Source organism: Nuphar pumila, chromosome 12, assembly GCF_984573655.1.
Source record: "Nuphar pumila chromosome 12, dmNupPumi1.hap1.1, whole genome shotgun sequence".
NCBI classification, from domain to species: Eukaryota; Viridiplantae; Streptophyta; class Magnoliopsida; order Nymphaeales; family Nymphaeaceae; genus Nuphar; species Nuphar pumila.
In genome coordinates, this window is record NC_143260.1 from 2,479,044 (window position 1) to 2,494,014 (window position 14,971).

General features: G+C 38.3%; 1 protein-coding gene and 1 long non-coding RNA gene across 2 annotated transcripts; both read right to left on the bottom strand.

Moving 5' to 3' along the window:
• Positions 1 to 1,585: 1,585 nt before the first annotated feature.
• On the bottom strand, positions 1,586 to 2,675 carry LOC149819638 (uncharacterized). Its single transcript, XR_016426829.1, has 3 exons — positions 2,028 to 2,675; positions 1,760 to 1,891; positions 1,586 to 1,648 (listed from the first exon to the last, which is right to left on the bottom strand). It is a non-coding gene; the product is annotated as an uncharacterized LOC149819638 (long non-coding RNA).
• Positions 2,676 to 6,234: 3,559 nt separating this feature from the next.
• Positions 6,235 to 14,177, bottom strand: LOC149819639 (SUN domain-containing protein 2-like). Its single transcript, XM_089982819.1, has 3 exons — positions 14,116 to 14,177; positions 11,878 to 12,982; positions 6,235 to 6,743 (listed from the first exon to the last, which is right to left on the bottom strand). The coding sequence occupies exons 2-3, from the start codon at positions 12,961 to 12,963 to the stop codon at positions 6,438 to 6,440; spliced, it is 1,392 nt and encodes a 463-aa protein (XP_089838945.1). The 5' UTR covers positions 12,964 to 12,982; positions 14,116 to 14,177; the 3' UTR covers positions 6,235 to 6,437.
• Between the last annotated feature and the right edge of the window lie 794 nt (positions 14,178 to 14,971).

The window sequence follows — 14,971 nt, forward strand, 5'->3', positions numbered from 1 at the left end:
TAACACCACAAACAGCATTGTCCCAATATTGAACAAAGGGCGGCAGAGAGAGAGAGAAGAGGGGGAGTATATTTGCTTGAAGCAGAAGCTTGGGGACATTTAAAAAGTGTCGAACATCAATGTTTTTTTTTTTCTACAGAGAAAGCTGGGGTTAGGCAGACCCCTACCTTATACAACCATATACCATTGGGATTCAAACTTGCAACACCCCAACACAAGGCGGTGTGCACCAACTTCTCCTGCCATACAATCAGAGCCCCCCTGTTGGTCGAACATCAATTTTGATACAAAAGAACAAGAGCATTTTTAATAGGGGTATCAACAGGTCGAGCTTGGTTTAGACCCAGATGGAACCCCACCTGGTCCTGATTTTCAGGCGTGGTATCAGGTCTCGACTCGGGTCTAATCAGATTCACCCTAAGAGAAACTATACCAGGAACAATAAGAACTACATGAACCAGACCTGGGCCATACCTAGACAATATTTTTTTATCATTTTTACATTGAAAACTAGCAGGTCTTAATCGAAACTCAGGTCAGGCCTGGGTTTGGTATAAAATTTCACAAACTATACCCAGGTCCATGTACTAATCAGACGTTCAGGTCCGGACCCAGGTGACTCAGGTATTAATCGAGACTTCTTATTTATCACCATACCCAGACCCTATAGGGTTTAGTACGGGTCAGGTCCCGGTAAACCCAAACTCTGTTACCATCAGAAAGAGCTAAGATGACTCCAGCCAAGCCCCGCATGTTGATATTGAACCCTAATGGACCCCGCACCCCGTGGATTCCCAAGCAAGGATATGATTCTGCACTTCTCCCTGAGTCTGCTTGCTCTTTTCATTTATCAAAGGAGAATCACAGCACGATTAACTCCAACAATTAAAATGGTCTAAATGATAGCTAGCACGGTCAGGCAATCAAGTGACAATTAGGAAGTTGCACTATAAAACAGACAAATTTATGGTGCTATGTATGTGGTTAAGAACAGATACCAACACAAATTAACAGAGAATTTCGAATAGGATAATGCCCTGAAAATAAACGGGAAAACAACCCCCCTAGATCCTAAAACCATATTTTGTAAATAGCCTACAGTCCATAGAGTCCCTAGTGCCCAAGTAAGACTACAATTGATCAAGTATGTCTCTAGAGTACAGGATGACTCAGGAACTAGACTCGGTTTATATCAAGCTTTTAAAGAATCAGTAACTCCAAGTATTGGCCAACAATTGAAGATTAGCTTTATGAAAGTTCGGTGTTCTTGCCTCAAAGGAAACAATAAAGTTTCTTCCAGCACTACAGGCAGCCAACTGCCAAATAGCAAAGTTGCATTTACAACATTATGATATAGCCATCACAAGCACGTTAAAAACTAAATTGGAATGAAAAGTGCATGGTATTAACTGCAGACTAAAGAAGCAAGCTTCATCGGAATATAAGGGGGTATGTACAACACCATCCACTGCTCCAACACTGCTTTAGAGTGGTACAAGTGAGCACTTGAGTCGAAAATTGAATAACAAAAGGATAGAAAAAATATGAATTGATTCTTACTACAGATAGCAAAGGTCCCTGATTCAACTTGTCGTGGAATGAAAAGGCAAGTGCTTTCGGCTTTTCTCCTGGACCACGGATAAAACCTCTAGAAATTTTTAGTTGCCAATGAATTATCAAATGATTTATTGGAAAAACTGACTGATAATTTTTAATAATAGACCAATAAAGGAGAAACATTCTAAGAGAGGAGGGCTACATGAATGATGATGAAACAAGCGGAGTCCTCCGGGTATCATATATTGCAATAAGACCATCATAATTGTCATCACTCCCAATGAATGACACCACTAGCCTTTCTCCTGACGCATCCTAGGCTATCATCTCCACACTGTAACTTGGCATAACCAAAGCTTGGATCAGGAAATATTAATGTCTAAGCTACCAACAACAATCGAAGGTTAACAAAGCATATATTCCAAAAGCACCAAGTTAAGACAGAATCTCAATGACAAGAATGTTTTTACCTAGCCGCCAAGGACGATAGCTCAGGCAAGTCAACTGGCAGCAGATGTGCATCTGTAATGCAGAGCACAAAAGCTCGTTAGATTAAGTTTTTTTTCCTTTTGGAAGCAGACTAAATCTCATTAAGTTAATTCTTAATTGTTAGGCCAATACTTGGAATTGCTGATTATTTAAAAGCTTGATACTCAACCGAGTCTAGTTCCTAGTCATGCTTTGCTCTAGACACAGATCTTATTAATATATAGAAACTTGAAAGGCTTCATCAAATAGCAAACAGTGAGAAATCCACCGCCCAAAGGTGCAAGAAGATAAAACACAAAGACGAAAAAAAGAAAAGAAAACAAAATGAAGACAGGTGCATGGCCTGCACAGCTCCCTTAATTGCTTTTTTGGCCTCCATCAGATTGATGAGGTTCCTTCCTCCCAAGAGTTTCAACATCCATCTCCGGCTCATTATCTTCCACAACTTGGAAATCTGTTGGAGTTACCACTGACTAAGCTTACCACCATGAGGACTGGCTTCTATCTCTCCATTAGTAACATTCATGTCAATCTTTTGCTTAGTAGTCAAAAGTGCTTGGAGTTGGGTGATAGAACCCAATTCGCAGAGGATCGGTTCTTGCGGAGCGCGAATCAGAACTCGAAAAGAATCTTCACCAGCACGGCTAGGGCTGGGCTGGTCCCGAGGTCGTCACTAGGTTGCTGCAGCAGCGGAGGCAGAAGCGTGGCAGCAGCAGCTGCAGCAGAGGATGACACGGGCATGTCCAGGTAAGTGTCGGACACACTGTTGCATGTAGGGAGTGTCGCCGGGCAGAGACATGGCTAGGCAGGAACTGAGAGAAGCATGTCCTAGGGAGGAGAGATGTGTGGGAGGAGAAGTGAATAGCTAGGGTGTGTCCCAGTGCAGGGGGACACGGCTAAGTGAAAATCAACAGGCAGAAAGAAGGTGTCTCACCTGGCGAGCGCAGGGATCGTGGCGGAAGGCGTAGGCACAGCTGAAAGTGAGAAATACATTCCGGACTGGCCGTCGATAAGCAGGGATGGACGAATGGTTGAGGGAGCAGAGTCTTTCCCTCGGAGAGCAATGACAAACACCAAGAACGAAATTTAAAGGTTGAACGCAATAAATCTCATTAAGAAAATAAGAAACTATACATGCCTATTTATAGAACAAAATAGGAAAAAACAAGTAAAATACATCTACAATCCTCCCTAGACAGTTGGGGGGGGGGGGGGGGGGGGGAGTCCCACCAGAGTCCCAGCCTGGGCAGGACTTTGGGCTGAATGGGATACTTAAGAGAATCCCAAGAGAAGTGGGGGACTCTCTCTCTCTCTCCTACGCAATCCCAGCTGGGCGGGACTCCATAGCCAATGAATACACATTTAAGAGCTTTGTGTGATAATTTATCTTGTCCTTGAACAAGCACAAAGCATTTACATCCGAATATCATTAATCTATTAAAATCTGAAGTAATTTTAAATAATTTTTCAAAATGTGATACATTTTTTAAAGAAGAAGAGGGCATACGATTGATAAGATATGTTGCGGTAAGAAGAGCTTCGGCCCAAAAGTTTTTAGGAACATTTTTAGAGACAAGAAGTGTTCTTGTAGTTTCAATTAAATGTTTATGTTTTCTTTCCGAAAGACCATTTTGTTATGGGGTTTTATGACAAGATCGTTGATGTAAAATTCCACTTGTTTTGAAATAATTTTGAAAATCTTTAGACATGTATTCTCCTCCAGAATCGGATCTAAATATAGCTACATTGTTTTGAAATTGATTTTGAATAAGAATATGAAATTCTTTAAAATTAGTGAAGACATCGGATTTGTTTTTAATAATGTATACCCATGTATATCTAGTAAAGTCATCAATAAAACTAACATAGTAGGAGTAGCCCCCTTTGGACATAACGGGTGCCGACCCCTATACATCGGAATGCACAAGTTCAAAAGGTCTTTTTGACACAAAGTTACTATAAGAATACAGAAGCGAATGAATTTTTCCAAGGATACAATCATTGCATGTGAATGTATTTGTATTACAAAATTTTTTCAAAAAAGGAAAGAGATACAACTTGAAAATACTAGGATGTCCAAGTCTCTTATGCCAGGTCTCAATATCTTTGGATTGAACATGATTACAAAATGATTTGGATGACAATGACAAAAAATCCATATAATAAAGATCCCCTCTTCTATGGCCTTGTCCAATCTGCTTCCCGGACCGGAGATCCTGCACATAGCAATGGGTAGGTGAAAATGTGACATTACATTCAAAATCGATAATTTGAGAAACGGAGAAAAGATTTAAATTAAGTTTTGGAATAATTCGGATTTTGGGGACAAAAAAGGCTTTGTTTTGATCATAAGTTTTCTCAAGGTTCTCAATGCCTTCAACATCCAAGGATGTTCCATCGGCAGTGGAAACATAAGATTTGAATTTATTGAGACTTGGTTTTGACAAAAGTGATGCATTCGGAGTCATATGAAAGAAGGCACCCGAATCAAGAATCCAAGAGGTTATACCTGGGAAGGAGGAGATGGCGGCACCGGAAGTGGATGGTGTAGAGGATGACTGAGTGGAATTCATCTTCATGAATTGTTGAAGAGTTTCAGTAAGATGAGCAATGTACTCCTTTATGTCTCCATCTTTCTTTGAATCTTCATTCAGAGGAATTTCCCCAACGGAGGCCACCTTCTTTTTAAATTTTGGACAATCCGGACGAATATGGCCCGGTTCATTACAATTATGGCAAATAATTTTTCTTCCTCCACCACCATTATTTTTCAAAAAATGGGGTGGTTTGTATGGCCTTACATTGTTGACGGGTCTAGACACGGCATGAACTTCATCAACATTCTTTTTTAAGGCCAAACGAGTCTCTTCTTGACACAAGTCAGCTAAAATGTTACTTAGAGGAATAGAAGCCCTATGGAGTGATCCTCTTAATTGCTCAAACTTGGGACGAAGCCCATGAATAAATTGGAAAAATCTTTCTCTTTCCATTTGATCTTGCCTCATGGCAATAGCACTACCTTCCCATTGTGGTTCGAGAAGGACAAGTTCATCCCATAAAGAAGATAGGGTACTGTAATAGTTCCTAATACTCATGTCACCTTGCTTGGTTTCTCTTACTTTTTCTTGTAGGAAGAAATGTCTAGCAAGATCTTTTTGAGTGTACATGTTTTTCATAAAAAACCAAGCTTCATTGGATCTCTTAAACTTTGCAAGATTTGCACAAATTTTTAACCCAACATTATTCATGAACCATGCTAAAATTTTAGCATGCTCACTTTCCCAATCTTCCGCTTTGGAGGAGAAGTCAAGAATAGCTTTCTCATTTTCTTCTTTATTCAAAGCTTTTTCCTCATCACATTCAAACTTGGTTAACCTCAATTGTGGTTCCGGAATGGTTCCACACACGTAGCCCCAAAGTTTTTTACCTTTGAGATTGTTTTACATAGCGGCCGCCCACATACGATAATTGGTTCCATCTAACTTGAATGAGAGATCGATTTTGGCGTCTTTATTGGCCATTTATAGAAAATGGTTTGAAAGCAAAAGAGAGGAGAGATATTACTTGACAAGAGAGGATCCGATGAAGCTTTTACAACCAAGGCTCTGATACCATGTAATGAAGTGCCAAATAAGAGAAGTGAAGTCTTCAAGAGCAAACAAGAGAGCACGCACATACACAAATAGCCACTAATGGGCAAGAGAACAACAAAACCACAAAAGTGACAAAACACCCAAAAGAAGAGGAAAAAAATATATTCCACTCAAGAAGGCTTCAAAGAAGCATACCTTACAATGGGGAAACCCCCTTTATTTATAGACAAAAGAGGAGGCCTTGGAAGGGCTCCTAGAGGGACGTTAGAGCCCTTCCAACGGTCATAAATATGACCGTTGGATGCTCCAACGTCCTCCTAGGGGGGGCCTTTCCAAGGAGGAAAAAAGAAAAAGAATAAAAAGAAAAAGAAAGAAAAAAAAGAAAAAGAATAAAAAGAATAAAAACAAATAAAAAAGAAAGAAAGATTACAATATGCGAGAAAATGTAAAAAGACTGTTTTACCCCTAGTGAGTATTTATAAAATATATATATATATATATATATATATATTTATATGTAGATAGACACATAGACATATATATATATAATATATGTGTATGTGTCATAATCTATATATATATAGATATATATATGTATAACATATTTTAATAAATTCACACATTATAGAACCAATGATGCCTTTTTACCCTCAGTACATTCACAGTATGGCAATGAATTCAAATAAAGATGAAAGCAATACAAAAATTTCAAGTGTAGAGGAAATACAAAAATCAGACAACTAAACAAAAAACACGGATTTACAGTCTACTGTTGAGGAGAGGAAGGCGTCTGCATATTTAAGATTGGCTAGAAATTGGCATTAGGGAGTCTGATTCTGATCCGTGAACTCTTAAGCGATAGATGCACGTGTGCAACGAGCTTCCATGGTTCGATATAATGTCAAGCCTGATCACATCAACCATGCAGCTTCCTGCTGTGCACGGCTTTAGATCAAAACTCTGCACATAGCTTTTCTCAAGATCATACACAAATTCACCCAGAAAAACCTTCTTATCTGATTCAAGTGATGCTTCATGAGATCCATACATCCAACCAGAAATCTGGAACTCCTTGGGGGCACTGGTCCTGTCATAAGCAACGCTCTGCATAAACAGCCAAACTGGTTAACTTGTATAAAAAAATGGATCACATACCCAACATAAAAATAAAAAAGATATTTCAGAAATTTTAACGATGCCAGGACACTAAACCTCTTATGCTCTCTCAAGAGAAATTGCTCCTACACAAGGAAGTGAAGCTTTTTTGTTTACAGACTACAAAACCATATTTTTTTCCACCCAAACTCCGACTGTTTTTTCAATAATACTTCAGCAATCATGTCGTACAAATCTCCCTTGTTTCTTAATTAGCATGCATTCAGCATTTTGGATGGTCTTTGGAGCTATTACAAAATTTCCAATACCCCCAACTAAAGAAAACTATCTTCCACTATTTCCAATTTTGGATACACTTCAACTTCTAATCTACACAGCATCACATACATCAGATCCCATTATTAAATAAATTCCTCAAATTAAAATATCACCCCAATATGACTTAGCCACAGTGCGCAAACTAGACCACAAATTTCACTGATCAAGCAGATACTCTTCTCTCTGCAGTCAACAATAAGGCAGACACGCAAACCATAACACGAGTAAAAAAATGGCACCACAGTGAAGTACCCCAGAGCCAGCTATAACCCACAGAAACAAGAAAACTCAACATTGCAACATCACACAAGACAATGACAATGTAGATTCTGAAACATGGAACCAACTTTAATGAGATAAAAAGCTGCCACTATTAACAATGGTATAAAAATGGGGCAAATCAAGCATTATCCAAAGTCTAGATAATCTTAACAAATTCAAATTATTTACTTTGTTTTTCTATCTTTATTTTCCTGAACAAAAGTTTCCTTTCCACTTTGACTTTGACGCAGTACGCTAACTAGACCACAAATTTCACTTGTCAAGCTAATACTCTGCTCTGTGCAATCAATAGTAAGGCAGACACCCAAACCATAAGACAAGAGCAAAAACATGGCACCACAGTCAAGTACCCCAGAGCCAGCTATAACCCACAGTAACAAGAAAACCCCCACATTGCAACCTTTTCCTTTTCACTTTTCAGGTATACATTTTTTCTCAACCAAACAACCTTTTCAGACTCATTTTTTAGAGGAATGTGTCATTAACAAAAATAAAAAATAAAAAAATAAAAAATATCAAAGACCTGCTACTAGTGATCATTCTGACAAAAATGGGCCTAACCTGGTGGGAAGTGGTAAGACCAGGGTTACTGGAAGCGCCATAGGACCTGGGGAAGCATGCTTCCCAGAAGTGCGAAACATGGTGCTTCAAAACATGCTGGGAAGCGCCAAAATTAATTGGGAAGCATGCTTCCCTTTCCTTTTTCCTTTTTTTTTGTTTTTTCATTCTTATTTTCCCTTTTTTTTCGCTTTCACCCTTGCTTCCTAGGTTGCATCCAGTTCGCTTCCGGTTCGCTTCGCTTCTCGCTTCCAAGACAATTTCTGGTTCACTTCTAAATTGTCCTACGCTTCCCGCTTCCTAAAATTGTGGGTGTGCCTCGCTTCCCACTCCCGCTTCCCCGACTGGCAACTCTGGGTAAGACCAGCCAAAAGCTACAAAAGTTTCTCCTTTCATAAGTCTTGAAGGCTATGATGGACATAGAGTAAAACTGCATGAACTTGCTCATAAAACTTTTTTCTGAAAAATCTAAGCATGGACAAATTTTTTGCAATAGATCATCTAAAAGTGTCTTTTCATGCCAAGACAAGGATACAGATATTTGATATGAAGTCTTCAGGGTCCAAAAGATACTTGTGTTGAAACTCAGCTAATTTGGGATTAACTAGACACCATTGACAGATAACCTTTTCTATGGTCCTGCCTAACAACTACCATATCATATCTTGGACATTCATATCCTAGGACATGTATATTGGCCATGAAAAGGAACTGTTTACTGTGATGAAGCAAAAAATATGCAAGTTTTTCACTCTAAAGTCATAAATCATCATAAGTATACTTTACAAAGCAAAAAACAGACCATGGATTTGATGTTACTGCCATGTTTACATTGGCACAAGTAAGCAATACCAGCTAAGGCTTTCTGATACAGATGCATACAACTATAGCATTGGTCCAGGACTTCCACAGAGTAAATATAACATCAGGTGTAAAAGGCAAAACAAGCACTAACATGTCCAGTGGGAAATCACATCGAGTCTAAAAGTACTCTCACAAAAAATAGTCAGAAAAGAAATCTCAAATAAAGTCACGAAACAACAGTATGAAACTGAGAGAGAGAGAGTAGCTAATGCATGCTCACTAATATTCTGTCTGGTCTGGAGAAATACTCGTGGGTGGACTTTAGAAGGACAAGGTTGATCAGGGGAAGTTGTTAACAATGTGTCCACACATGATACTTTGGGTTTTTAGTGTGCTTCATTATACAATTTGTTGCTACAACAGAAGAGTAATGCTATTTCACATTCTTAAGATGCATTATCTATTCTACTAATGACTGAAAAATAAAGCACATTTCCTAAGAAACCTTTCCTCCTTTTGCTTTACGTGGCAGAAACTGGCTTTAATATCATTCTTTTACGCATCTACTTTTTTTTTCATCCTTCCCTGTTTGACTGAAGAAAATAAAAGGCTAAATTACAAGTTAGTTTGCATTCCTCAATACCATATTTCTTGACCTCCCTCAATGCTTTTGTTGATTTCTTCCTTCCCAAGTGCCATTTAATTTTATGAAAATGAGAATTTATGCAGTGAGGTTTCACATCCATGCAGACATGCTCAAGGCATCTCAAATGGTTCAACTTTTTCCTTTTATTAAGGCTATCCACTCTCATAAATACAGAATAGCCATGTGTCTTTCATCTTCTCATCACTACTTGGCCATTAATAGAGCATATCTAATAGTTACATTACCATACCAAGACCTAGCCGTGTAATAAAAGAACATAAATGATGCTTCACTTAACAATCTTGAGAAATGATGGGAGGGGGTCCTTTCATCTCCATACTGGAAGATCACAACTTCAAAACCCTAGGAGAAATTATATTGGCAGCAATTTATTGATATCATCCTCACCTCTGTTTTTATCTCTCTAATAATATTTATTTTGAGAAAAGAGGGGAAAAAATTAACGCCCTGAATATATCAGTAGACCTCTAATGACCACTTGAACTGGTTGTCAGGACCTCCCATGTAACTCTAATGCTTCTCTTGGAAATAAGGTTCACAAGACACTGTATTTGTTACTTGAAGCTAGACCCACAGTTTCCTAATATTCCATGAGGAAGAGTTATTTACCAAGGTCGCTAAATCAATTGATAATATCTAGTACAAATGAGAACAACTTCCCAGGCATTAATGGACTACATCCACCATTTTACAATTAAATTTTCTAAATTGAAATTCTTAATCACCACTTTTCAAACAGGAAGGCCTTTTCTCTCTACTATTGGTGAAAAAAACAAAAAACAATCAAGAATGTCTTAGGATTTGACAATGACTCAATTTCACTAAATATCTTATTAATCTGTAACACTGCTCTTTACATCCTCCCTGGGGATTTCTGCATCTCCTAGATCTAATCACGGGAATATTCTTTAGCCCATCAAGGCACACACTTATGGTTTGTTGACAAATACAAAACTAGGTAACAACATAAGCTGGAAGGTTGTGTTGTACTCTACAACATGATAATCCAAATATCTCCAATTAATCAATATTAAGTAGGTCCTTACAAAATGCATTCAGATACCTTCAGCTCTTCACAACGTCCTTCAAAATTTAATGGTGCATAATGAAAAATTAGTCACCTGATTGGACCCGAAGGTGATGAAAAATTGTGTTCTAAGAGTGGGCGTGAGACCCTTATCATATCATGTCATTGTGAAAGATTGTTTTGCAAAGAGAAGGTGAAAACAGAAAGACAACTCCCTCCTTCCTATCAAATACATGCTCCAAAATATTGAGTATCATATTCAATACCAGAAAATCAATTATACCCTAAGTCACACGGACTCGGCTGTAAGGTTGACGCACCCGCGTCGACATGCCCCGACACGGGGCGGACACAGTCAACCAAGTGTCGGACTCGGTCAACGCACCGGGGTCAAGTCTGTCCATATTTTGGACTCGGACAACTTTGACTGAGTCTATTTTTGTCTATTTTTAGGGCAAAAAACTAATAAAAAATTGATCTTTTTATATATTTTTTAATATATATATATATATAGCCGAGTCTTATTAGTGTCCCTTGATGGGCACAACTTTGACCGAGTCTTACTATTGTTATATATATATTTTTTAAAAATATATATACATATATATATATAGCCGTGTCCCCGTGTCCAAAATTTTTAAAATTGCTCCGCACCCGTACCCGCACCCGCACTCATGTGACATAGATTATACCCAAATTAAGTCACTTAAATGGAAGCAAGGACAGAATTTTAACATCCATTAATAAAAGAATGAATGCCATCAAAAGATAAACTGTGGAACCCCATCATACTCATCAAGAAACCAACAAATGCATTCAAGGATGAACGAGCATTAACTCGAAACAAAATCAAACATAAAAGCAATCCTACATTTTAAGCCTGTTTATTCTGCAGTAAAGCACACCCCCCCGAAAAATGGCTTCAAGCCAAAGTGCCAGTTAATATTAGTATTTTTATGCCACAAACTGATGGATCCAACCACATTCCTCCATTTTTATATTTTATGGCTTATGACACTTATAACACATAACACTAAGACATGATTGCATCTATTGAAAATGAAGAGCATTTGTCACAGTACATCATACTAAAACATGATCATATTTGTTAAAAAAGAAGGCTGGTTCAACATATTTGAAGGATAATGTGCAACATTACTTGAGATATCAATGTTCTGTTAGTCTTGATATTTTAGACAGATGATTTCTTCCTATGTTCAAATAGTACCAATAAAACAACCAACAATGTATAAAGCCACACCAATAAATAAGTCAAGGGTAAAAATAGGTCATGATATTCAAAATATATATAGAATACTTAATATTATTTTGACATTTCAACATCTTACAACTTTTCAATTGAAAAACAATATCTCATCTAGCAACAACATGCAAATAAATACAACATATTATAGCTATACAAGCTTTAGAACTTATTTAACACAAGCTTGGAACATGAAAAGTACCTTTGCAACATGTTCCAAAGTGATCGCTTCTGGTATTATAGTGGTCCTCAACTTGATCTCAACAAATCCACTACTCCCTTTCAATGGAAAACACTGACCAGGCTCTCCAAAACTAGGTTCAAGCATCTTTTGTGTGCTTGGACTAACTCCATTACTACTTTTAGATGGAAACCAATTGCTGACCTTGGCTGCATAATATGGCTCTGAGTGCCTGATCACCCTTCCACCTCCAGAAGCCAATGCATAATCTACTTTTCCAAGCCCATCAGCTGCATGTTTGTCAATTTCTCTCATCATGATGTCCTTAGCAATAGTCCTTATCTTGTCCCAGTTAAATTCTTGGTCACCAATTTCAAAATTTGTGGTGTTAATCAATTCATTCAGAAACAGCGAAACATCTTCCTTTGACAAAAATTCCATCTCCTTTAGTTTCCCTTCAAGAAATTCTCCTTTATCCTCCAATTTTCTGATTTTGTGCCCAAGCAACACACTCTGCTCTTCTACCTTTTCAATGAGTTCCTTCTTAAATCTCCCAATCTGACCCTCGATCTTGTGGTCAATGGCCTCAACCTGAACCTGCATCATTTTCGTAGCAGCCTTCATTGAACCCTCAATTTCTGCAAGCTTATGCTCATAATCCAGTAACCCAAAGGGAGCAACATAGGGAGCGGAGTTGCCATGCCACCATATCAATCTCACAAAACCAACAATCCCAAGAATGAGAATAATAAACTTCACAGTGACACTAATGCACCTCTGCCATCTGGGTTTCTCAGGCTTCAATGCAACTTTCCTACGCCTGGGTGTAATGGCTGAATTTGACAAACCTTTCCTCAATGGTGTATCTTTATATTTATCAACAGCCGGATCTCCTCTTACCACATGGTTTAAATCCTTTCCATCCATGACTTTTACCGCATTGGAGCCATGGATCCCTCTATCCGTCAATATTTCAATATGGGAACTCTTTTCTGTCTGAACCACTGTCCTTCTTCTTGGTGTTGGTATTGAGTTAGAAGTATGGCCTGCTGAAAGGTCACCAGCAACTGCGGGAGTTGCAGTAACTTCAGCTACTGATGCAGACATAAATTCCCCAAAAATTCCCCTATTTTCAGATCACAAGAAATGTCAGAAGAGTACCTTCTAGATATGACAGAAATTTTCCTACTAAAACAAAATGAATCCCTAAGAAGGAAGAGTAGAACATCACAAGAACAAAAGATGTCAACTTCAAATGAAAATAAATGTTCATATTTGAAGAACTGCAAAATATCCAAAACGATGCCCTAAAAACAATAAGAAGGAAAAAGCTAGAAGAAACAACAAAATCATGAACAACTTCAAGCATTACAAAAATATCTAACAGTGCCTTATAGACAACAAAGTCACAAAACCAAACTATAAAACAAGTTAAAGCAACACAAAGTTTCAGGAGCTACAAAATAACAATATCACGAAAAATCGGATATAGAGAGCCAATCAAGAAGGTATAAGGAAATACAAATCACGCAAAATGACAACCTGAGAACGCAATAAAAAACCTACAAGAAACATATAAACCACCTACCCCACATGGTGAATAAATCACAACTCATAACTGAATTGAAAAAAAGTCAAGCATTATTGACTTCAAGAGAGTTCAATCTTTAAGAATTTCAAAAACATCCAAAAAGAGAGGGTACCCTAATAACCAAAAACAGATTATCATGACAACAATAAATACCAAACGAAAAAGTCAACTTGAAGACCACCGCCCCCACCCCCACCCACCCACCCACCCAAAAAGAAAAAGAAAAAAAGAAACCTGAAAACCCAAAAAGGGGGAAAAAGCGAAAAACTCTGATTTTGGGAATACATCACCCGAATCTGAAGCCACCATCAAAATTAAACAGAAGCTGCAAACTTCAGTAATGAAGAATCAACTTGCAGAAGAGAAAAAGATGATGCCCAAAAAAAGCACAAGAAAGATTCGATATTCAAAAGCCATACAACACCCGGAAACGATGATCTAAAGTTGGGGGTTGCGAGAGAAAGTAAAGCGGGAAAGGCGAATCTTGACAAAACAAGAATAACCAAAAGTAAATCCCCACCCAAATACGTACAACAGCGTGCACCAAAAAACTAAACCCATCATGAAACAACCATCGATCTCAAACACCAATCTCTTCAGAAATGGAAACAGCCTTATATCATTTCAAAACTCAACATAACGATGTCGATATGAGAGAGAGAGAGTACCCGACACTTGAAAGATTGTTCAAACGAAAACCCCTCTCCCTATCGATTTCTTTCGGGCTGTACGTATAACGTATATAGTCATGTATATATGGTATAGAAGAAGAAACCGCCAACTTGCCACGGTGCTTCTTTTATTTTGGGGAAAGAATTCGGAATCACGATACGAATCGGGAATCAATGTACCCGGTTCGTGGTATTCACACGGTTTGAGAGTTTGGTCCAGGAAGCATATAACTCTATAAATACTACATTAGACTCTGCTTCTAACATGTCTGCATTGCTCGCAAGGCACTAGTTGGGTTTCTCCATTGAAAGGCCAACCGCATCAACCTGAACGTCGCCCATTCTCCTGCCCATAATATGACAATCAACAAAATTGAGGATTTGAAGGAGAAAGTAAGCAGAAAGCTCAATGATACACACGATAGCTTGGAGCTTTTGTGTTCCATTGATGACCTCCATCGCTTGGGGATTGCTTACCACTTTGTTGAAGAGATTGAATCCAAATTGAGCTCCATTTGCGGCAATGGTTGTGACACTGATGAAAGGAATGGTAGAGAAAGCGAGACTCGTGACTTGTATTCTGCGGCACTCCGGTTTAGACTCTTAAGACAGCAGGGTTACTATGTTTCTCCTGGTTAGTTTTAGGCTGCTTTTGGTCCTTTCTTTTTTTCTTCTTTTTTAAATAGTTTTTTCTCCTTTTTTTTCTTTTATTGATACTTAAAAAATGGTAAGTGAGACTTGTGAAGTTAACGCGATGTCATGAGTTCCAAATCCACAAGGGGGGTCCCTTGCCCAAAGTCAAAACTGGGTGCACTTTACCATATGGGCAGGGGCTACCTCAAAGGTTGTACCA